At 47.3% G+C, this 23,968-nt stretch overlaps 4 protein-coding genes across 5 annotated transcripts; 3 read left to right on the forward strand and 1 right to left on the reverse strand.

Moving 5' to 3' along the window:
- The first annotated feature begins 4,299 nt into the window (after nucleotides 1-4,299).
- Nucleotides 4,300-5,974, forward strand: LOC112894872 (pathogen-related protein-like). Of its 2 annotated transcripts, none has more exons than XM_025962703.1 (3): nucleotides 4,300-4,612; nucleotides 4,717-5,151; nucleotides 5,440-5,974. In XM_025962703.1, the coding sequence occupies exons 1-3, from the start codon at nucleotides 4,481-4,483 to the stop codon at nucleotides 5,656-5,658; spliced, it is 786 nt and encodes a 261-aa protein (XP_025818488.1). In that variant the 5' UTR covers nucleotides 4,300-4,480; the 3' UTR covers nucleotides 5,659-5,974. The 2 variants fall into 2 exon arrangements, with proteins under 2 accessions (XP_025818488.1, XP_025818487.1); XM_025962702.1 differs by having other exon boundaries at nucleotides 4,340-4,612; nucleotides 5,359-5,579.
- A 954-nt stretch (nucleotides 5,975-6,928) lies between these two features.
- Nucleotides 6,929-9,834, forward strand: LOC112895755 (ubiquitin domain-containing protein 1-like). Its single transcript, XM_025963747.1, has 4 exons — nucleotides 6,929-7,172; nucleotides 8,672-8,794; nucleotides 9,415-9,534; nucleotides 9,635-9,834. Exons 1-4 carry the CDS (start codon nucleotides 7,139-7,141, stop codon nucleotides 9,697-9,699), a joined length of 342 nt encoding a protein of 113 aa, XP_025819532.1. The 5' UTR covers nucleotides 6,929-7,138; the 3' UTR covers nucleotides 9,700-9,834.
- A 3,619-nt stretch (nucleotides 9,835-13,453) lies between these two features.
- LOC112895478 (protein STICHEL-like 3) lies at nucleotides 13,454-19,543 on the forward strand. Its single transcript, XM_025963430.1, has 6 exons — nucleotides 13,454-15,554; nucleotides 15,950-16,169; nucleotides 16,305-16,766; nucleotides 17,404-18,058; nucleotides 18,331-18,391; nucleotides 19,223-19,543. Exons 1-6 carry the CDS (start codon nucleotides 13,815-13,817, stop codon nucleotides 19,313-19,315), a joined length of 3,231 nt encoding a protein of 1,076 aa, XP_025819215.1. The 5' UTR covers nucleotides 13,454-13,814; the 3' UTR covers nucleotides 19,316-19,543.
- Nucleotides 19,544-19,852: 309 nt separating this feature from the next.
- LOC112893944 (protein Mpv17) lies at nucleotides 19,853-22,037 on the reverse strand. The gene is made up of 6 exons (XM_025961481.1): nucleotides 21,639-22,037; nucleotides 21,152-21,307; nucleotides 20,916-21,048; nucleotides 20,795-20,834; nucleotides 20,545-20,649; nucleotides 19,853-20,339 (listed from the first exon to the last, which is right to left on the reverse strand). Exons 1-5 carry the CDS (start codon nucleotides 21,939-21,941, stop codon nucleotides 20,562-20,564), a joined length of 720 nt encoding a protein of 239 aa, XP_025817266.1. The 5' UTR covers nucleotides 21,942-22,037; the 3' UTR covers nucleotides 19,853-20,339; nucleotides 20,545-20,561.
- Nucleotides 22,038-23,968: the final 1,931 nt, after the last annotated feature.

The following is a 23,968-nucleotide window of genomic DNA, read 5'->3' on the forward strand; positions in this document are numbered from 1 at the left end:
TTTGTGCAGGGGACGTAGAGACCCCTTCCTCCGTGGGGAAGCTCCTTAGTGGAGACAACATCGACTTGACCGGAGACTTGGCGAGAGCCTTGGTGGCGAGTCAAGAAGAGTCCCGAAGAGATTCGGTGATCAGGAAGCAATACTCTTAGCGAGTGCTTTAACAACGTGGATTAGGGATGGCTTTGTATGTACCGATACCACATGATAAATCTTCATGTTGAGAGTTTGCTTCCCCTCATTCCTTCCTTTAAGCTTCCCCATTTCTTATTGCAACACTGTATGCATTTAAATTCTTAGTGTAGTATCTTGTTAGGATTGGCTATAGGTTGCAAAACTTTTTGGGATGAGATTTTCACACTAGTTGAACCCTAATTGCACATCTAAATTATTTATATTTTATGCTAACTAGTTTAAGTTACAGATTAAGATTTTAAAATTGTCTAATTCACACCTTCTCTCGTGAACTTCGAGCACCGATTACTTTCGATGTTTAACCAACTTAAGACATTGGACGCTTGAGGACATGTGCAGGATAAACTAAAACGAACAAGTCAAAGTAGTCTTGAGTTATTTAAGCATAGAGCAGAAAATCTTGTTCAGTCTCAACTGATCGGAATCGAATGCGCCAGGATTCAGAACCAAATATTCAGCACGCAAATCAAGAAGAACAAAGATTTGCGGCACCAAATCGATCAAACGAGGCTTCGCAAGAGTACGGCAAGCTTAGCAATTAGCAGCATGCAGCATCCAATCGGTCCAATCTAACCCTTGCGCGCTTTGCGATGATCCGATGAACACCCTTGCGCGCTTTGCGATGCGGAGCGCACGGACTCTCAGGCAACGGCGTGGGCGCGTGTCTCATCCGGCGCGAGCCGAGATGGATCGAAGCGCCTGATTCAGGGCGGCCGCCGCCGCAGGGCACTGCACGCCCCCGTTCCGTCGGGGGACCGACGAGGATACGGCCGTGCCGCGCTTACGGCATCCAAGCCTGCAGGGGAAAGCGAGGTGGTCAAGAGGAGCTTCTGTGCAGGGCCTCGGCGACGGCGTGGTTGCGGCGGCCTTCCCAGGTCCGCCACGGCGGATGGCCGCGAGGCGCGTGCCGCAGAGGACGAAGACTCGGCCACCATTGGCGCACTGGGTCGAGCTTGGAGGCTCGGCCTGCGAGCATCGGATCGCGATCGTCGCAGCCCCGGCGCGGCTTCGACAACAAGACGACAGACGAGGGCTTATTTGTAAACATATAAGGACCTATGTGCAAAATATCGCGATCCAAAATAGGGGGTTATTTGTAAATAGTTGGCAGAACTAGGGGCTAATCTGTAAACTATTGAATCCGGCGAGCTGGTGGCCTCGCAGCCACCGCCGGCGCCCCGTCCGCCAACGGCCAACCCATTCGCAAGAGGAAGAGGGAGCATTCAGTGCGGGCCGCCGGCGAGGGCACGGTGGGGCGGAGAAGGGAGTCCCTGCCATGCCGGACAGGACGGTAGGCGTCGTCGAGCATGCCGACGCAACCGACCATGGACTCCTCCCCGAGCAGCTTGACGGCCGTGCCGACGGGCAGGGCCAGGTGTGGTTGAAGAGGAAGTCGACGGGCAGGAGCATGGACTCCTCACTAGCTTTCTTGGTGGCTTGGTGGAATGGCTGAGCGCCGCCAGAGACGTTGTCACGGGCCACGGCAATATGAAGAGCATCGCTTCCTCTCAAAAGAATGGCTTGACTGAGCATCCACGCCTCCTCGGAGATCCTCCATTCTTGCACTGTTCTTCCTTTCTTTGCTATATGCGATAGCAAAAGTAGTCCTGTCATCCTTTTCCTTTGTTTGTGGCCGCATTGAAGCCGTTCGTGTGGATACTGTCATCCATATTCATGGAACACACCACCACAATTCCGAATGGCTTTTATTCTGAGAAGCACCAACGTAATGTCTAAGGAACTTTAGATAAATCATCATCATGTTTAAATGGAGCCAAATATTGCTCAACATGAAAATTAAGGATGAAGGTATTTGATGACATGCTCACCGGATCAACATTACAAAAATGTGATCTAAACATCACCAGCCTATTTCAAAAGGAAAGAGAGAAATCATCACCCCTAAACTGGATTTTTAAGGCCAAAAGATGAATTTAACCAAGTTTAATCCTTCCTCCTGTACAGTACAGATGTGAAAGATTCAGGAAACAATCATTGGCCAAAAGTTTCAGAAGTGATGTAAACACTCAGCCTATTATTGTGATAAAGGAATTGAGGCAAAATGAAACAACAATTCTATGCACTGTTAGTTACACCATGATCAAGTCCATAATTATGCCATGTTCATGGTTAACAAATGTGGGCAACGAAACGCTGCATAAAACAAGTGCAAGCAAGAGGTCAGGTTGAAGGACTTTGAGTATGTACTTTTTGCAGTGGTCAACACTTGCAGTAAGTGTGAATAAAACAAGAACAGTTAAACAGGCGGTGTAGCTAAAATCTGATTTTTTGAAAGGTAGCTCAGCTTACAAAATTCTAGAAAATGTCTTTCTATTCTCCCTAAGAGGATTATGGATGCATCAACGTAAGTATTTTTGAATAACCGTAGAGCTCTGAAATGTTTAGACAACAAATTTCTATATATTAGACAACCACAGGTCCTGAAGCCAGCATAACATAGTTATTTGCAGATTTCTAAAGGGAAAGGTAAGACACTCCAGAATATGAGGCAATGGACTATATCTCTTACCATAGAGACTCCAAACCTTGTTACAATTCAGTATCAGGCTTTGCAACACCTCCTCCCTGACTCTGCTTCTCCTCCAAACCAAAGGCCACCAAATCAAGAGACAACTTACCACCTGAACCAAGGGTGTCAGTGCAAAGCGAGAAGCCATCCTCTGAGAGATTTTATGCCTTCCCGGAGTGGCTCTGCCTACTGACAGAATCCCTGCATGGCCATGATGTTGCCCTGAAAGTAAGTTTTGCTTGGTAGTTGCAAGTAATACTATAGAAAAGAACAAACTATAACTTGGAGGATTGGTTCAAAATACATTCCACCAAGGAAGAAATAAACCAGCACAGGGACATTGTGAGAGCATAGGAACTTTAAGATAATATTTGCACTCAGTAGCCCTTACTGCACCTTTGTACAAACCAGTCATTTCCCTTCACAATCTGCAAGACAAAGAAAGGTAACTAAGATTAATAAGACTACTCCGATAGAATAGGAAAGCGTCACACGGAGATAGACTAAGTGACTTATATCAAGGAAGCATGTTTTTTTTCTATGACCAAATGGGGTAATTGGTAGCTATATCATCTGAAAAATTGATAAGCATGTTGAATCAGCAGACACAACTCAAACTGAAGTATAAAAAGTGTTGAAACTGCAACCTAAAACTTGTTGAGAAGGATCAACTATCAATCTCCATCTAAGGAAGGATTCAAAATATTTATAGTCTCTTGCACAATTCACAATTATCCAAACACACGTTGAGCCAAATGCTAAGTGATATTCATAATGGTGAATTGTGCCAACTGAAATTTAGAAATGATTTTGATACTGCATTCAAAACTGTAATCAATCATTTCAAATTTGAGGGCATTAACTAACAAGCATAAATTGCGGCAAGCAACGGATTCAGTCATTACACCGAACACGTAGCAGGTAGCAAGCAGGCGCGGTGAAATTCTTCTAGGAAATTAGATTATACTCCTTCCATTTCAAATTACAGGTTGTTTTGATTTTTTTTATATAGATTTCATTTTGCATTTAGATATCCGCAATGTCTAGATATATAATAAAAATTATGTATCTAAAAAAGCTAAATAACTTACAATTTAAAACAGGAGGAGTAGCAGTGCATCCATGACGACCTTCAACACTAGCTCACAGGGACAGGCCCGCCGGTGACCTGAGAGCTATTATATGGAAATGATGTAGAAAGTAAATATCAAAAGTGGAAAGGGCATTTCATCTTATATCTTAACCATACTCACCTGTAAACATCGTTGTCAACAAGCACGTTTGCCACAGAAACATTAGTAGAATAGGATGCGACTCATTGCCGAGGCGAAAACTAACTGTAGAATAAGTAAACTTCACCGCAAGAAACGTCGCTCTGGTGCATGCAGCAGTACGCTACAACTAGCATACTGCAATCACTCCCGGCCATGGCGACCACTTGCAAACGATGCACTTTGCATGCACCGCACCTGACAGTTGACACAAAGTCCAAACGAAGCGGTCCCGTGGACTTATATATAGGAGTATCTATAAGCGAGGGAGAAATGGTTCCAGCACGACGCTGATACGATCCAGCACCACCCGATTCACAAACCCACTTTGGACCGGCCGCATCGATCCGTCCCGTTTATTTCACGGCGAGCAGATCGAAAGCGCGCACGAGGTAGACGACGCCAGGCCACGCAGCAGAGAGCGCGCGCGCCGTCCGCCTCTCGTGTCGTGCCCCCCGCGCGCGTTCCGGGCAGGTCGATCGGTCGGATGGACTCCTCCGGCGGCGACCCGTACAGGTCTCACCTGGCCGGCGACGGCGAGAAGGACACCGTGTGGCGCCACGGCGCGCCGCCGACGTACGACGCTGTGAACGCCCTCTTCGAGGCCGAGCGCACGCAGGTCCGCCGCCACGCCGCCGTCGTTGGCCTCTCTCTTCTTCTTCACATCCATTTCGTCAGCAGGCGGTGAATCCTCAGTTGCTCGATCTCGTTGGCACCGCGCAGGAGTGGCCGGCGGGCTCGCTGGAGGAGGTGGTGCAGAACGCGGTGAAGACGTGGGAGATGGAGCTGTCGCACAAGGCGCGGCTGTCGGACTTCAAGTCGGTGAGCCCGGGGCGCTTCACCCTCTCCGTGAACGGCGGCCGCGCGCGGGGCGGGGAGGAGACGCTGGCCGTGGGCAGCTACAACGCGCTGCTGGCCGGCAGCCCGCTCCTGGCGGCCGCGGGCGCGTACGACGCCGCGGCCGAGACGTTCGCGTCCTCGCACGACCTGTTCCGCGCCGCGTTCCCGCGCGGGTTCGCGTGGGAGGTGCTCAGGGTGTACTCCGGCCCGCCGGTGATCGCCTTCAAGTTCCGGCACTGGGGGCACATGGAGGGGCCCTACAAGGGCCGCGCCGCCACCGGCGAGAAGGTCGAGTTCCACGGCGTCGCCGTCCTCAAGGTTGCTACTAGCTGTTTCCTTTGCCCCGCCTCATCAGTTACTGCTAATACTCGGTTACTGCTACTGCAAGAAACGTATGTGCACACGTGGCAATCGGCATAGTCCGGATCACGTGTTTTGGTAGAAAAAAATGTTTCCTTCTTTCTTTACTAATAGAAAAGTAATTACTACATACGCTGATCCTTATCTCTTCTTTACTGGCACCAGAATTCAAGCAAAGGATTAAAAGCCAAAGTTGACAGTGTCAGTTTTCAGCCGCCTGTCGCTAACCTGCTACTGTGCGCGTAGGTGGACGAGCAGCTGCGGGCGGAGGACGTGGAGGTGTACTACGACCCGGGCGAGCTTTTGGGTGGCCTCCTCAAGGGCCCCAAAGTGGAGTCGTCCGAGGAGGATCGCGGCGAGGTGGCGCTCGCCGAGAGGCTCGGCGAGGCCGCTGCCGTGTCGGCGTCAGGTGCCGACCCGCCACCGCGAGCCTGCCCTTTTCTCAGCACCGGGAAGCCGGAGTGATCGCTCAACCAAGATGGCTGCCCTGGCGACTGAAAACGTGAACCTCGCCGTGGTACTGCACTGAATTAATTGCTGTTTCGTGATCGGAAGAGATTTGGAGTCCTCCTGGGAAGCAGAACAGGTCTGAAAGTGAAGTTGATCGTGTACTTCGTGTATTTGTCTATTCGTTCAACAGAAAACGAGAAGTTTTTTTTTTTGCGAAAACAGAAATGAGAGAAGTTGGTCATGTAGTGCTAGTGGTAGTGGTTGTTGAATTGATTGCTCGTTTTCTTGTTGGAAGGCTTCGCCTTGGCTTAGTTGAATACCAGCAATAATATCAGCTTTTGTGGAAAAGATTGCTTGGCTGCCGGCTTAAAGTTGCGGAAAGTGAAATGCAATCCCCAGTGATTCGGAAAGAAAGAAGTGCCCAGCTGAAAGAGATCCGTCCAAGGTGTCACCAAGACAGCAATGTTCACCGACGATACGTTTGGATTGACGCAAGATGTCTCAGCTTGTTAGTTGTTACGATTCAATACCACGGACCAGTTCTTAACCTTCGGTTGACAAAAAAAAAATTAACGAATTGAGTAGCCCAGAGCTTCACATTCTGTCATGGTATTTTTGTCAAAATATCTCGAGACATCTGTATTTAGGTGTGGTTAAGGTCATAAATTAGTCTAGATAATCTAATAATCGGATTCTAATCTTATAAAATTTTGAGCTAAAAATATATAAAAATCACGTTGGATTACGAGAGAGCAGTAGGACCATGATTCATTACCACCCCTATATGCATTGAGATGCCTTATAGACTTTCATGTTTAAGATCCTAGGGTTCTTTCCAATCCTACTTAAAGATGTTGGGTCCAATTTGGTTGTGGATGTACGGGTGCTACTTGCTGAAAAAATGGGCAAAACCAACTTTGAAGTTTCAAAAAAAATCTTGACCATTAATTTATTGTCATAAAAGTTGACATTCAAAATTGCTTTGGAAATCCAATTAAAAAATGACAAATTCGGATGCATAGGTACTAGATTAAAGTACATCTATGGATAACCTATGCACGCGCTGAGTTTGAATTTTTTTGAAACTCTAATGTATGCTTTTAGATAAAATTCAGAATGGAAAATACTGGGCCGGCACGGACTTGAATTATTACAGGGCCTCCATTCAGATCACTCGTCGGGTCGTGGGCTGTAGCCTGTCTACGTTCTGCTGGGCCAGCCCAACCTGAGACAAAACCACCTCATCGTCGTCGGCGTATCCGCCGCTACCCGCACCGGTTTGTTGGCTAGCAGCGTGCTGCGTGCGCGACCACCTACCGATGCATCCGCCACCGCCCCCACTCCTGCTCCGCGTCCGCTTTTCAGTTCTCCACAGCTCGCTCGCACGTCCTCCCAAGTCTCATCCCTCCGCCCGCGGCGCCCGCTTCCGCTTCCAGTCCACAGGCGTCTAGAGGGGGGGAGGCCGTCGCCGATGACCGTCTGATCGGCCGTCGCCATGGGATGCGCCGGATCCACTCCTAAGACTGACGGTCTATTCTTCTGCCTAGTCTCTCTCTCGGCTCCATGCTGTTTCCGTTCCCTTGCCTTTTGCGGTTCAGATTGGGATCTTGGTAATCTGGTTCCTGAACCGAATTATAGAATACAGGGTGGGTTAGTTTGTTACTGGAGTCCTTGGTTTTTGTATAAGCTGGGTAGTGATTGGTAACTCGAATTAGCTATGCCTGCTGCTATCGATGGTTAATTGAGCTGCAGGGAAGAGCCGTGATCAGCTTATCTCCGGTACAACTTCTTGTGATGGAGTTCGCATCCACCGGGTGCAGAGAGAGAAGCACATTGTTATTACGACATGGCGATTGAAAGGAGGGTCTATTCTCCTTTTGGGGCAAAAGGTGGATCATACAGTTGATGGGAGAGGAGGATATGTCTGACATTCGTGAAAGGAAGTGGAACTGACAGTTTATTCTTCGTACGACAGACGCACTTCTGCAGCTCTGCCCATGCCTAGCAAAATTAAAAGACGTGACGATATGAATGACTAACTGAAATGATGCTTTATGCCTGTGTTTGGGGAATTGCTTTCTACAGAGTAGCAGAATCAAAGAAATGGCACTATGAAAGACAAATTCATAGGAAAGAGAAAACCATTGGTTGATTTAGCGGGTTTGCTTTCTGTTAGATAGTTTCGTTTGGTTGCAGCTACCTTATCCACCAGGCGTAGATCAAATAGGAGCAAGACACAATATCAGATTGGAAACATTCTTGCCTGTCAGTTATCTTTCCTCCTTTTTTTAATTCTTGGCATGCTCTTAAACCAAGGGGCATGATTTGATTCTTTCAATTTGTCCTGATCCATCCTTATCCTACTAGTTTAAACTACTTTAAAATGTTCATCAAGCTGTGACAATTCTGTAGGCCTCAATAAAATCACAAGCCTTGATAGTGAGGTCAAATTTGTATCTTCTCCTGCTCAGCATGTGAGGAATTTGTGGGGGTATAAAAGTAGTGTTTTCACTATCAGGCTTGTAAACTACTACCCCAAGTGACAAAATTAGTCGCATTCTGGAAAGCATGCGGTCAAACATTTATCAGTTTGCTATCATTTCATTATCAATGGTGACTTGGCCTGTGGATTTGTAGAAAAAGCATTTTCATGATATTATATATTTGTAGGTTCTATAAATATACAACGATCAAAACAAATGTTAAAAGGAAATCGAATACAGTGTCAATATCCAAATCGTCACTCCTTTTTTTTACTAGAGGCACTAGTCAGTTTATTTTTAAACTAGTCTGTCCAAGTATTTCATCAGCATGGTCGGAACTTTGTTTAGAAAAGAACATAATGGCATATCATTTGTCAATGCTTGGAAGTAGAATGCTATTTTTCACCTTTTTTTGATGGCATTAACTTGGTGAAATGTGCAATCTGATTTGGTTTATTGGCAAAACGCATTGCTTATTTACTGTGAACCATACCTGCTGCTGATATACTCAGTTATTAATGCATAACACTTTCTCTTTGTCTCAGATAATGGTAAGAAGCTGAAAAAACCAAAGCCTTGGAAGCACACTCAAGCAATAACTCCGGCACAACTCAGACAGATGCGTGATGAATTTTGGGACACTGCTCCTCACTATGGTGGACAGAAAGGTACATTGTGTATTTACTGATGGCAAGTCCAGCTTACTACTGTTGACATTTATTAATGAATCTGTGATGCATTTGTCTTGCTTGGTGGACCACTCGTTTTTTTTCCTCCTGAGGTGAAGGCCCAGTCTGTTTCGATTGAGCTTTGCTAAATAAATGCGTGCAGTGCATTACTTTGAATTCACATCCAAATGATGTTGATTCAGTCCTCCGGTTGGTGTTAAATTTGACATATCAACTGTTGCCTTAAGAGGAAAAAAAGTATATTAGGTACCATAAGTTCATAAGTCATAACTGATCTTGTAGAGTAATTGCAAGATAGAAATCGACATCTGTTATGTCGCCAATGGAATGAACATTTTTTTGATGGTTTGAATTTATGATTGCCATGCACATTTATCACAAATATATTCCTAAACTAGTGCCTTATTTTTTGCTTGGTTATGTGGAAGATGTTGGATTACAACATATAGATGCTTGTGAAATTACATAGTGTATTGTCTTATACACATAAATGTTTATGTTCTGGTGCTGATACTCAATAAACATGATAAATACAACCAAGTAGTTAGCATTAACGGCGGTGTTTTTTAGTTCAAAGTTAACCTTTCTTTTTCTTCCAGAAATTTGGGACGCACTTAGAGCTGCTGCAGATTCTGACTTGGCACTTGCACAGACCATAGTGGATAGCGCTGGCATCATTGTATCAAATTCTGACATGACACTTTGCTATGATGAAAGAGGTATTTTGTATATGAACTTTCCTATTTCTTGTTCTACATATCATCATTCTATGTAATATGGTATTCCAAATTATTAATGTCCTTGTTCACTATAATGCAGGTGCCAAATATGAACTTCCAAAGTATGTTCTAAGCGAGCCGACAAACTTGATCAGGGATGGTTAAATTCGTAGAATATAAATGGTCCAATGTATATTATGTAAATCACATTTATTCACTGACACGGATCTTGACCTGATTGGGACTTCGATAAAGTTACAATGTACCAAAATTCCAATTTCAGCTGTTCTCCTACTTCTAGTTTTGCCTGTTACCAATCACGTTCACTGATGCTTGTTGGAGAACCATCTTCTTCCCTTTGGCCTCAAGTGTTGTCTCTCTTCTCAGAGTTTCTGCACCAGAGCCTTTTGTTGAAGCATGGCGGCTGGCATTGGTGCATCCATCACCTGTGGCACTTGTAAATGGTGCTGGCAATTTTAGATGAAAGTCAGTTGGCTCTGGCTGTTTTTCTTCTGTTTTAGTTGAGCCATCACCTGCATGGATACTCTGCACCTAACCAGATCTTTTGTTTGACACTTTGACCTGCAGTACTGTCGTTCACTGTCTGTTTGTTTCCTTGATTCGCTGCCCGTGCAATGCTTAGGGAGGCTCAATTATCTGCTGCTCCTCGTTGCAATGACTTGTACCGCGTACTGACAGATTGACATGTCTCTCTCACTCCCTGTTGTAATGCAGAGGATCTTCCTGCATCAGTACAAGGGACGCATCTGGCATTCATGATTGCTGCTGGGTTCATTCACGGGCATCAGCATTCCCCTTGCTTTGCAGTTGGGGCGGAGGGGAGAAGCAGGAGGCAGACATGGGGCTTTTATTTGGATTTGGAAGCAGGCCAGGTGACGAGCAACTGGGACCTTCGGCGTGCGTGCCAGATCTGAGATCCGGGTTCGGCTCGAGGTTTTTTCACGGCCGATCACATGAGCTCAGCTTTTGTGGGCTGGCGGGGTGGATTACACGTTTTAGAAGCTCCGGTAGTGTGATCCGTAGCAGTATGCAGCTGAGATCCGGGGTCCCCTGGACCTGAGCCTAGGATACTTCATGTAACTAATGTATAGTACAGAGAAGTTTATTTGACACGTTAAATTCATTCAGTCCCGTTTCAGAGTTTTTCTAGCTCCGTTTCCCTTAACAAAGACTGAAAAAGTTCAGCTAAAATAACCGAGCTGATTCAGAAGCCTGATGGATTCACCTTTGTTTAGTAGTGCTGCCAGAACCAGATTCCACGACGCGCATTATAAACACGTTGGTACTCACAATCTCGACAGAGAAAACCCCACAAAATAGTACGGTACTCTAAAGAAGATGCCCAGCAGCTCCTGACACGGCCATTTCAATTGTGCTGGCCGCCCGTGCGCCTGCCCAGTGCCCAGGGGCTCCCTTGTTCCGACTCCTCCGTCAGTTCATGGTTCAGCCGCAGCCTTGCAGAGAAACAGTACGTGCAAATCAGGTCAGATAGACAAAAGCCAAGCCACAAAGGGCACTGGCGGCCAGGCGGGGCAGGAGTTGAGGACGAACAAAAAGCCATGGCCCTTGGGCGCTGGGCACCGCGCAGTGGCGAGTGAACTCAAGCCTGTGATGCTGCCGCTGCAAAGCTACTTTTGTCCGGGCCAGATGCATGTGCATGGAGATGGGAGAAGCGCTTGTGCGGCGGCACACGCGATGCAGGGTCCGGCATCGTGCGCTGTTTGATTGGAGCTCTGGTTCCCAAGTTCCTGCTCAACTGCTAGTTTATGCCGCGACGGGATTAGGCAAAGATTCTGCCTACGGCTGGCTATGGCTGCTCCGGTTTATCCTTGTTTTTTTTACTACTGGGATACTCCTAAGTCCTAACTTTTCATCAAAGCTAGTGCACGTACTGCTAGCTGCAGCACTTGAGTTATGAAAAACGCAGCTACTACTTCTAGTGCACAAGAAGTACATCAAGTGGGGTGTCTATCCTCCGGCAAAGCTTGTTGGGATAAAGGAGATTCGTTCAGCATACTTAATTGTGGTGGGGTGGTGGTTAGGATTTGATAGGGAAAATGTTGTGAGCTATGGGGATTGAGTGACCTACAAGGCTTTAGATTCGACTGGCCCCCCGTGCTATGCTTTTTGTTCAATACATTTTCTAATACAAGTAGGGCAAGCTAATTATTCAGCGGCACATGAACCTGAGCGTATGCAGCATGAGAGTGACACAGCTATGGCAGCATCGTTACTGACCTACTGCAGTCGTGTGCGCAGAAGCCTCGCTGACCAGTGTGATTTTTCTTTTCTCGCTAACTGCATGGTGTGAGAAAAAAAAAGGTAGCCGTATGAAAAATGGACGGCAGACTTCATGATCCCCTTTTCAGACATGCATGCTGAATCTGAGCAATCTGATTCTGACCATTCGAGAATAGAGACTACTGTTGCTCTGCTCTTGCTCAAGAAGCTCAACGCAAAGTTGCTTTCTTTAGCACTTCTATATACTACAGTTGCTGCTTTACTGTTTACAGAAAAAAAGATGCTGAATTGCCTTCCCATTGATCATGGAAGTGCAATCGAAGGCGGCACTCGGCAGCGCATGTGTCCCCTCGCTTTCAGCGCGTCCTTGCCAGGCGCAGCGCCGGCAAGAAACCGAATCGACCGGCCGTCTCCGTCACTGACGCTGCCGCAGCAATCTGGAGTAATGATTTGAGCGCTGCCCCTGCCCCCTGGGCCATAGCGTGCGCTTCGTCGCCGACGACGTGCGCGCGCGCGGGACAAGCAATTCCTCCTCTGGTCGTTATAAAAAAATATCCTCCTCTGATCCGGCCGAGTAGCCGTTCCCGATGATGACCGAGCCGGCCAAACACGAGAACGAGCGGCGCGTCGTCCTGCTGCTCAGGTCCCCTCCGTAGTCACCCACCGGGGTAGTTTGCCCGGCCAGACACCCAAAATCATTGGCAAGGCGCCCCAGCACGAGCACAGGAGCAGAGCACGGGCTCCGCGTGATTACTCACTCTTCCTGCCCCCATTCCACGACTGACAACAGTACCAGATGCGCACAGCTCGCCTCATTCGGCGGGCGACGAGTGTGTACCCCGGCGGCGCACGTAAAAATGCTTCCGAAGACAATGAAAATTCATCTTTCTTGCAAGTTTTTGTAAAAAAAATAAATTTAAGGTTCAAGCTCGTTCATGTTTTTACGATTCAAACAAGAATACGTTTGAACCTCATTTTTGCGGTCGTGACACAAAATGTTCATGTTTACTTTTACTAGAATTCACTTGAACCCCAGATTTTGCATTAGTTTTTACTGTTAAGTGAGGTGTTTTCATTCGGACAGGGGAACCTGTGGGCTGTTGCCTGGCAGCCCACGGCGACGGCGTACGCCACCCGGGCGGTACGTCTGCTTTGCGCACGCGAACCGTGCAGCGCCTCACGCGCACCCGGCACGCCAGCAGCCCAGCCCAGGCAGAGAGGGTAGCGGGCGGGAGCTAATCATCGCCGTTCAAATTTCTCGGAAAACAAGCGGTCGTCAGCGTACCGCGGGGTAAATTTTAATTACTCCAATGACGCCGGCCCGTCTTATCACCGGCCGGCGTCATTATTGCCGCAGCTTCCTGGGTGGGCGACGCGGCAGCTGCACACCAGCATACCACACCCACTCCAACAGCAAGCGCTGCTGCTGCTGGCGCAACAGTGAAGCGCTGCCAGCCGCTCGAGCCGAGCCGGGGGCCAGCTCGCCGAGTGCCCGTAGCGCCGTGCCGCCGCCCGCCACGCCCGGCCCCCCCGAGGCCTCCGAGCCATGGGCTCGTGGCGAATCCATGCCCCCGTGGCCGCGCGCCGTGCCCTTGGGTTCTCCCCCTCTTCTGAACGGAAGTGAAGTCCGAACTGATCCCCCTCCCCCCTCCCATTCCCAGGGCTCCGAGGCTCCCACCCCCCGGAGGACGAGGACCCCGCGGGCGCGAGCCCCGAAAGCGCCGCCCGCTCCCACACCCGGCACGAGGCCGAGGCCGCTCACTCGCCACCCACCCACCCAGTCACCCAACTGACCCGCCCCCTCCCCCTACCTCCGTCGCTCTTCCCGTGAAACCCTCCAGGATCCAACGAAAAAGGCGAAATCTCCGAACCACACCGCCATAATCACGCGCCAGCCGGCCGGCGCGCCCTCCTCAAAATGGCCTAGCGGAGGGCGGCCGTCTCGTCCCGTCTTGCTCTCTCCCACCTCGCGCCATCACCGTGGGGCGCCGCGTAGCTCGGAGGATACGCGCCCCGCAATGCCGGCGCCCGACCGTGCCGCGGCGGGGGGCGGGGCAGGGGCCCACCTCCGCGGCCACGCGCACCTCGCCAGCTGCGTCCACCTGCGGCACCACCACGGGCACGGGCACGCGCACGGTGGAGCGGCAGGCGGGGGCGCGTCGTCGTCGGGGCGGAGGCGGAGCCCCGCGTCCGTGGCGTCCGCGGCGCTGATGCGCGACCTTCTCGCGCTGCAGCGCTCGCGATCGCTGCGAGACCCGTCCACGCGCCGCTCCGTCGAGTCGTCCAGGGTGGCGGCCGATCCCGACGCCGACACCGACGACGGCGACGATCTCCCCGCCAAGTCCCGCCGCAGCGCCGGCGCCAGCACCACCACCGGGGCGCTCAAGACGCTCCTCGACCAGCTCGCCGAGAACCCCCACCCGAAACCCGGCCGGCGCCCGCCCCGCCGCTTCAAACGCCGGGCCGGCCGCCGCGCCACCGCCGTCAGCAAGCTTCAGGACCGCGCGGCCGCTCTCTCCGTCAACTCCAGCTCCCAGGAGGCTGTCTGCGGCAACAAGTACCTGTTCCACGGCGGCGAGGACGACGACGACGACGGCTACGACGGGGAGGAGCTGCGGCACCATGTGTCGCAGGACTCGCGCAACGTGTGCGGCATTCCGTGGAACTGGTCGCGCCTCCACCACCGCGGCAAGTCCATCCTCGACATGGCCGGCCGCAGCCTCTCGTGCGGCCTCTCCGACTCGAAGTCGGCGGCGGGGCGAAAATCTGAAGCTGCCGCGGCCTCCGGCGGCCGCGTCAGTGCCTCGCGTCCCCTTTTCCCTGTTAAGTCCGAGAGGTTCGCCTCCTCTACGAGCTCGGACTCCGACGCGTTGCCCTTGCTCGTCGAGGCGGCCACCTCCGGTGCTCGCAACCGCATTGGCGGCATTTCTGGCAGCTACTCTGGGGAGCTTGGGATTTTCTCTAACCAGACCAGCGAGATGGACTCCGACCTGCTGTCTGAGTCTCAGTCAGGGCAGAAGTCACAGGCCTCGCAGCACCGCCGCGGGCGTCACCAGAGCCTCACGCAGAAATTCGCACCAAAGACGTTTAAGGACGTTGTTGGGCAGAGCTTGGTGGTGCAGGCACTGTCCAACGCCATCCTGAGGAGGAAGATTGGGTTGGTGTATGTGTTCTATGGTCCTCATGGTACAGGCAAGACTTCATGTGCGCGCGTCTTCGCCAAAGCGCTCAATTGCATCTCCCCTGAGCACCCCAGGCCCTGTGACTCGTGCACATCGTGCATCGCTCACAATCTTGGCAAGAGTAGGAGCCTGATGGAGATTGGGCCTGTTGGCAACATTGACATGGACGGCATTGTGGACGTCCTCGATAATGTGATGCTTTCACCAGCACCTTCACACTACAGGGTGTTTATATTTGATGATTGTGACACGTTGCCAGCTGACACTTGGAGTGTTATCTCTAAAGTTGTGGACCGGGCACCCCGTCGTGTTGTGTTTATCCTTATCAGTCCAAGCCTTGAACTTCCTCATATCATCCTGTCGAGATGCCAGAAGTTCTTTTTTCCAAAGTTGAGGGAGTGCGACATTGTCAATACATTACAGTGGATTTGCACCAGTGAGAGTCTAGATGTTGATAAGGATGCACTGAAGCTAATTGCATCCCGTTCTGATGGGTCTTTGAGGGATGCCGAGATGACTCTTGATCAGCTCAGTTTGCTGGGACAGAGAATTTCCTTGTCTCTTGTCCAAGAATTGGTAAGATATCTCAGAAGCATCAGAATGTCATCTATGTTTTTTAGCAACATTAATATGAAGTTTTCTATGGCTGAAAATAAATTTCTAGAGAGTTTTGGTCAGGATCTTGATAACTTTGAGCGCTGCTGAAATGTGTCACATAATTAAATAGGTAGAAGTAGTGTGCAAATCCATTTCCCCATATAATCTAGCATTCAAACGTCCTATAGGCAGGTGCAGATTGCAAGTGCTACTGTCTCACTGATGTATTCTTATTTCTGTGCTGAAGCTGAACTTAAGGAAGTAACCAATTTAATATCCCTGTCAATGATCATAACTTTTTCGCATAGTGCTCTTCATCTTCAGGTCTAATCTGCAACAGCACTAAGTTTTAGTTTTCCCTGTTTGTTTTACAGGTTGGTCTGGTGTCTGATGATAAACTAGTTGATTTGCTGGATCTGGCACTATCTGCCGACACCATAAACACTGTGAAGACACTAAGAGACATCACAGAAACCGGTGTTGAGCCTTTAGCACTGATGTCTCAACTTGCCACAATAATTACTGACATTCTTGCTGGTTCCTATGCATTTACACGAGAAAGGCCCAGGAGAAAATTCTTCAAACGTCCTACTTGTAAGCAATTGTTTTTGGGTTGTTTTTTGACTATTGGGTAGTTCAAAAAAATATTTTTTTCGTCCAGCCTCTCTGTTCTATTACGGTAAAGATTCTGCATTGGTGTGATCAAGGTTTTTTTTTCATAAATTTCAGTGTCAAAAGAAGATATGGAAAAACTACGCCAGGCCTTGAAAACACTATCTGAAGCTGAAAAGCAGTTGAGGGTCTCTAGTGACAAGACAACCTGGCTTACAGCTGCTCTGCTTCAGCTTGCTCCTGATAAACAGTACCTGTTGCCAAGTTCATCAACTAGTACAAGTTTGAACCATGGTGTGTTTGGTGGTTCATTTCCTGATAGAGATATGGTGAGGACCTCAGCAATCGAGCATAAAGGTAACATGGCAGGCACCTCTTATGGGAAAAGGAGAACTGTTGAACACACAGAAAATGGCCATTTGTTGTCAACCAGTTCTGTCAGAGCAGATGAGGTAACTAAACACGGAAAAACCGAAAATGAAATTATCTGGCAAGCTGTGCTTGAGAGTATCCAGTCAGATACATTGAGAAAAATGATGGCTAAAGAGGCAAGGCTAAGCTCTGTCAGCCTAGGCACGGGTAAGGTTCTCAGTCTGATATCCATATCAAAATTCGCAATGGTTACATTGTGGCATGAGTTCACCACATGATCTTGCCCAAGAATAAGTTTCTCATACAGATGAGTATATAGATCTAATACTTAAAACAGAGGAAAAGCTCATTTAGAAGTAATATGTAAACAGTATAGTCAGACAATTCAACCAGTTTTTGCTTGCTTTTATCTGTGGGTATTGGTGGTTCTAGTAATTATTGGCACTTCTCTGAAGCTAGGTGCAGTACTCATGGATGATTTGCATCCAGGCTCAGTGATTACAGCATTTGCACTGAACAAAGCTTCGCCTATCTATTATTGGGTTGATGACATTCTTTTGAATGTCGGATTATAGACATTATAACTTTGTTGAAAGTAGTAATGTATCTAGCACGCTAAGCTGGTCAGATTCATTCATTTGTCTGTTTTAACTATTTACTGTTATCTCCTTGCACATGTAGTAAACTCTAAACTGTAATACCTTTGGTACTGGTTAATTAGTATTCTCAAACTCAAATTTGTACACCTTCATATGGTCTTTTGCTTGGGTACATGATATAACTTGTTGATAGACTGCCATTCTAGCAGATCTTTTTCTAACATCAGCTTATCTTCTTCCAACAGCACCGACAGTGCAGCTAATATTTAGCTCTCGTGTCAATAAGTCCAAAGCTGAAAACTACAGAGCTCAGATTCTGCAGGCATTTGAGTCTGTTCTTCGTTCTGCTATAATACTTGAAATCCGATATGAATCAAAGAATGATGCAAGAGCAAGCCATGCTCCATCAATGTTTCCTTACCCTGAGAATGACTCTTCCAACACAACAGTGAGGAGGTCCTTCACTAAACATAGTCCGCTCTCTTCTGGAGGTGAGAATCTAAGTAGGAGGCTTAAAAAGGATAGTGTTGTGAAGGGAGCTAGCTCTAGTAAGACTAGATGGATGCAATCTGACCCCCACATACTAACAGAGGGTGAAATAATTGAAGTTGGGCCCTCTCACATGCATTGGCATGCTCAAACAAATAATGGTGTTCTTGATGTAAATGAAAGAAAAAAGGAGAATGCATGGGTGGAAGAAGCTTCATCATCATCGAACCAAGAGAGCATGACTAATCGAAAAGGAAGAAGTGGCAACAGGCAGCATCGACAGAACAGCATAGTAAAAAGAAAGGTATCTCTTGCTCATGTTATTGGGAGGGCTGAAGCTTGTTCTCAACGAGGAGGCTGGTCTAGACGTAAAGCTATATCAATTGCTGAAAAGCTAGAGCAAGAGAATTTGTAAGTGTTATTATCTTGTGATCAATCCAGTCAAACTTTCTTATATAAAAAGTCATACTTCTGTGTTACCACATCAGAAATAAAATATGTATGAAAAAAGTACTAGCAACATCCAATAAGCTCATAATAATTTTCCTCAAATAATAAGGGCTGTTAAACATGTTGAGCTGTCTATACTCCATACTGTTGCAGCATACATGTTTGACACATTTGCCTGTTGAGATTTTGCATTTGTACTGCATGTTTCTCACCGGGAAAGTGTTTGCGTCCAGGAGATTGGAGCCTAAATCAAGGAGTCTACTATGCTGGAGAACTTCAAGAACTCGACGAAAGGTAATCTTTCATATTTCTATTATGCTATATTCTATTGATACTCACCTTAATATTAGCTTGTATCATTGATTTTCTTCACACCACTTGTTTGTATATTATTCTGGTAAAACTCAGACAATTCATTTGCATGTATTATTATTTTTTGCATATATATTGGAGGTACAGCAGCAGGTCATGGTTAATCTTAGATGCCTTGTCACTAGATGGTACCTAAACTCTGGATAGTTAGTAGTCTCCTTTCAGCAGAATTTGTACGGATCTGATTGTTATCCTTAATTTGGTCGATTCTTGAGTCTAAATGACTCTTTAAAGAAATAGATCCTTTCTCAGCAGTGATATTTTTAAGTAGTGGAGTACCATACTTCCATGCCTCTAAAATGAATAACAGAGTATGCCTTCTTACCCTCATGCAAGTTTTCCACAAATAAATTGATGTCTGGCATTCTTGCGGAAGTTTGCATCTCATTGATATGGCTGCAGAGCGTAAACGAGTGCAGACTAGCAGATGTTTATGCTCCTTTGGTAATGGCAATAGTATAGATGGTATTCACCAAAATGGTGGCTAGATTATATTAGTTCTCTAATTTTTGTGTGGCTACAGAGTTTAGAGTACTAATCTTACTAGGTTTTATAGTTATACAATGATATCAATTAGTGGTCAAAGTTATGCTGTGGAGAACATGGCACTTTCCAAGACAGTAGTGTCGCGTGGCAGGAAGGGGTATATGTCTTGACTAATTGCTAGCAGGGCATGTGAATGGTGCTTAGCTTAAAATGCAGTTCTGCATGAGATTTTTTCCCTCTCCAGCTAATCCAATCATTTCTCTGCAGCTCTCTTCAATTAAGGTCAGAAATAGAAGGTCAAGCGCTATGTCAAGGCTCATCTTGTGTGGAAGATGCATTTCTACCAGATCTCCGAGATAGAAGACTTGAATCGTAGATTTTACAAGTTGTTAACTTAGCATCCGTAATTATTGAGTCTGTACCTTGTAGGCTGTAGCCGTCAGTTTGTAGATTCATTTTTTTTCTCTCTATTATGTATATTTCTTGACATGTAAAGAATTGTGATAGGAATTGCATAGCAAATTCTTCTGTTGAAATGCTCTGTAATTTTTTGAAGGTCAATCAGAATAAAACCTGTATTTGGGAGTCTCTCTAATAAATGTCTTGGTCTCCATTGATACTGAATACTGTCGTATGCTCAGTCTGTATTCGTCGTTCAACTACAGGCTACAGCTCCATTTATACGCTTAGGAAAAGAAAACTCCCACGGTCAATGAGGCTTCAGTTCGGACATGGCAGATCACAGTGCCAGCTTTGGGTTCTACAGCGTTTTTCTTCGTTCTTTCTGTAACAGCGCCTGGGCAGCTGGAGCTTGAAGGGCCGCGGCCGCAACACCAGATTCTGAAACGTCAAGCTCAAGAGGGCCTTTTTTCATTTGTGAGATGAAGCTAAACAGGGTCATTCGACGATCATACAGTCTTTTTTATTTGAGATGGAAATTAAGATGCAACATCCAGCAACGAATTGACAAATCCCTGGCAGAGTAACTAATACACCAGCATCTCCATTCAGAGATGAATGTCAATATGCCATTGTCATTGAAGTAAGCTAATTCAGCACATATCCTAAAAAATAAATTGAACGCCTTTTGAGTTTTGAAGTCAGAATGGAGCTAGGTGCTCCAGCGCCATACATGATTAGATAAAACTTCACGTGATCACGTCCTCCATTGATGTTATGCTCGTCAGCATCTTGAATAAGTTTTACAGTGACCTTATGCTGATCCACCGGAACTGTCGAAGAGGAAGAAACCTTACAGTGTACTGTTATGCCTGTCGAAACTATCTCCTTCACATTCTCCTCTGTTGGATGAATATAACCAATAACCCGAGCATAAATTTTGTATTGGGTGTAGATAACATGATGAACAGGGCTCATACATATCCTATCAAGCATCATGTCACATTATTCAGTGTAAATTTCCAGATAGGTAAGCAATTGCGAATGAAATGTCCATGTCAGGCGAGCAAAAGAAGCAAAACAAAGGTGACAGCAAATGCAGATATTATTAGCCAAGTTGATTGAAAGTTAAAAATATACGTAAAGCAACAGAAGTTTATACGTTGAAATCGAGTTGTGCCAACACCAACCTGATGAACCGGAAGTTTCATTTGTTCATAGCAGTCGATAAATAAAAGTTCCAAAAAATGGAACAAGAGGACATAAAGGCAACACGAGCTGGCAAAGGAATCATCCTGGCACACAACAAAAACTAGCATAAGAACCAGCAGCATTGCTCCAATGGAGCATTAAATAGTTATCCAGTTTATCCAACCATAGCCTGATTGGTACTAGAAATATCTGAGATGAACATAAAAATGAGAAGCCAAATGTCCATACCCAAAGTTGACAATTGATACAGGAATCCAAAACTTAAACCCTGCAATATCCAAAGACAAAGTGAAAAATATCAGTTATTTCTGTTCAGTTAGTTCAAGCTGCATTCAGGCAGAAGGATTACCATATAGAAGTGTAGGAAGCGCATCATTCTGATATTTAGATGGCAGCTCTGATAATTTCCCTAACCATAAGTTGTTCCAAGCAAAAACTACAGCAATAACACAAGGACCAAGCACGATCTGGTTCAGTATGACCTATAATAGTAAAATCAACAATAGTTATAAGAAAAGGATATCTTGTGAGTAAAATGCTTAAATAATGCAACACATAAGGTCACAGCGGAGGATACAAGCGCACCTTAGCAGACAAATTTACGAATGACTGCTTGGGCATACACCGATCAAGAAACTGATACCATGCATAGGATCCTGGACCGTAAAGAAGGAACCCATAGGAAGCCATACGAAATCCACGAAGCCAATCATGATTCAGCAATATGTCTGGTATGAGTTCCTGAAATGAGCACCTAAACAGATATCAGAAATCACATTGTGACAAATGCCAATGCACAATATACCAGCTAAAAATTTGCCACGGTAGAGCAAGATCACGCTTGCAGTCTTGCACTATACAATGTACATAGTTGAGCATTAATCTGCATCTCTAAGGCAAGATAAAATACTGGAGTAGAATTTTGGTCAGGTGCCATCTGTTCTATCTCGGTTCTTCAGATAGCCATACGAAGCGAAGCATAATAAATTTATAGAATTTGAAGTCGCTTTCACACTTTACAAACCGGTTAATAATTCAAGACATAAGTGAGATGCAGTATAACCGGGGTGACCTTGCTGTCGGGATCGGCGCCGCGTCTGCGGCGGTCGACGATGCGGCCGCGGACCTGCGCGATGGTGTCCCCAGTGAAGGTGAGAGAGGCCGCAGTGAGCGCCTGCCTGAAGGGGAACTCTATGGGCCAGCTGCTGCTCTGTCCGACGGACTCCGAGGACGACGACGAGAGCGGCTCCCGCGGGGGACCGCGGCGTCGGCCGCGGGGGTCGGTGTTGCGACGGCCGCGGCGGCGGGAGTCGGACTTGCGGCGGAGAGATGGTAGGTTCCGCCACCAATCCCCGCCGCTCCCGATGGCCTTCATGTTCGCGGCGCGGCGGCGGCGGCGTGAGAGGGTGCTGAGCGCTCGAGGCCTGCGACAGAGCGCGGCCGCTTTTGTCTTCTCCCCTTTGGTGGATGCGGAGTTTGAGGAGGGGAGGCTCCGATATTGTCGAGAGGCTCCGAATGCTGCGGAGGTCAGTGTCCTGAATGCTGGGCTCCTCTGGGACATACACACATCCACGGCCTTTCGCCGAGTTGGATGGGCTGCTTACATTTCCACGGGCCTAACCGGCCTAGGGAGAAGTTTTGGACTGATGAGACACGGAAAGCCCCTGTTTGTTTAAGCTTTTTCATTTTTCATCGTAAATCTGTGGCTTTTCAAAGCTCTATCCGAAACAGTTTTTTCTCAGATTCCATAATTAAACTTGTCAAGATTTTTATAATCCAACAATCCACTCTTCATCGTCTTCTTTTTCAGCTTTTGCTCCTGTTTGCCTTGAATCTAGCTGGGACTTGTTTGTTTTGGCCTTTATACCATCAGTGACTTGGTCCATGATATATAAGCTGTTTTTTCAAAATACCTAGTTGAAACAAACAGGAACCAAGCCGGAAGACTTCTGCTCAGTCCTCTCATGCACTGTTCGGTTCCCTAGTCGCTGCAAACTGCCTGAATTAGATGGTCAACACAGATCCATAGACCACATATCTGAAAGCATGGTAGATTTGTACTGGCATAGCTTCTACTTTATCAATATAATAGGCAGCTAACTTGTCTGCTCGTTTCAAAGAAATCAATATAATAGGCGGCTCTCCAATCTGATCATTTAAAAAAATTGGATCGATTTATTTTTTCCATTAACCTGTAAGGACACCCCAAAAATGTCTTGCTTTTTTATAACATATATCTATTTTGTACTGTAGTTTCCGTGAACGGGGCATCAATTCTGTGTGGTCATTTAAGATCTACTACTACTGCTCGTGTATACCTTGAGCAGCTTTATGGATCTGAGGAGGAAATAGCCACAGATTGCGCTGAAGCTGTTGCGTAAACTATTCACTCATGCAGACATGCACGCTGCATTCTGCTGGATTGCCGATCAGCTTACCATACACCAGCAACATTCATTTCCCAGTTTCCTTTTCTATTGCAGACACCAGCTGTTCCCGCGTTCCCATCCGGGCACTCGGGCAGGCCATGAAGCAGCACTACTCCCTCCCTTCCCCGGATAAACTAACCGGTCGTTGAGCAGTTTGTCAAACGGGGTGGAGTTTTATATGGGAGCTAGCAGAGGCAGCGGTGCGCGAGACGGGCGAGCTGCAGGTGTGATGCCACCTCGTGATTGAGGCCTCTCGATCGGTTTGAACAGGTCCGGGTCGGTCGATGAGAACATCCGGGCTAGGAATTAAAGAAACCCAGCAACCGGGGCGGATCGTGACGCCATAACCGAACAGATTAGCCCTAGAACAATGGCGTCAGAGCACGATCGGATGAGCAACGACGATTCGGCCGCGGCCTGGTGCGCGTTCGGACTTGGGACAGAACGCTGCGATGTCTATTAATTTCCCTGCACCTGCAGTGTGGCGCCATGCCGTTCACCATTGGATGATTACGACCGCGGTTGCATCTGTCAAACGCGAAGCTGCTAAGGAATATCTCTGACATGACGTCCTGCGATTCAGAGGTTAATCTGACCCAGGATATCATAATCTAGGCTCTAGACGAAGTAATCGGCTTGCTAAACTTCTGAAGAAAACGGCAACTGCTGGTAGCGAGGTGGTTGTCTGTTCCCCAAGCAACAGAAAACGACCAGTCCTGTCCTGAATTACCACGATCCTACACGCTCCTGTCTCTTAGCTTGGCGTATCTGCAGAAATATCCGACGCCTCTAGATTTTTTTTTAGCAGGCGGCAAATTGAATTCTTCGGCGTGCGAGCTGCCTCAGTTGCAGGCACTGTTGCAGCGCGTGGGCATGACAGCGAGCTGAAGCTGATGGTTTCTTTGGCCCCCCCAAAAACCACGCCCCCGTCTGCTGCAATCCCTCACCAACCACTCCAACGCATAATGCATAT

This window comes from Panicum hallii, chromosome 5, assembly GCF_002211085.1.
Source record: "Panicum hallii strain FIL2 chromosome 5, PHallii_v3.1, whole genome shotgun sequence".
Classification (NCBI taxonomy): Eukaryota; Viridiplantae; Streptophyta; class Magnoliopsida; order Poales; family Poaceae; genus Panicum; species Panicum hallii.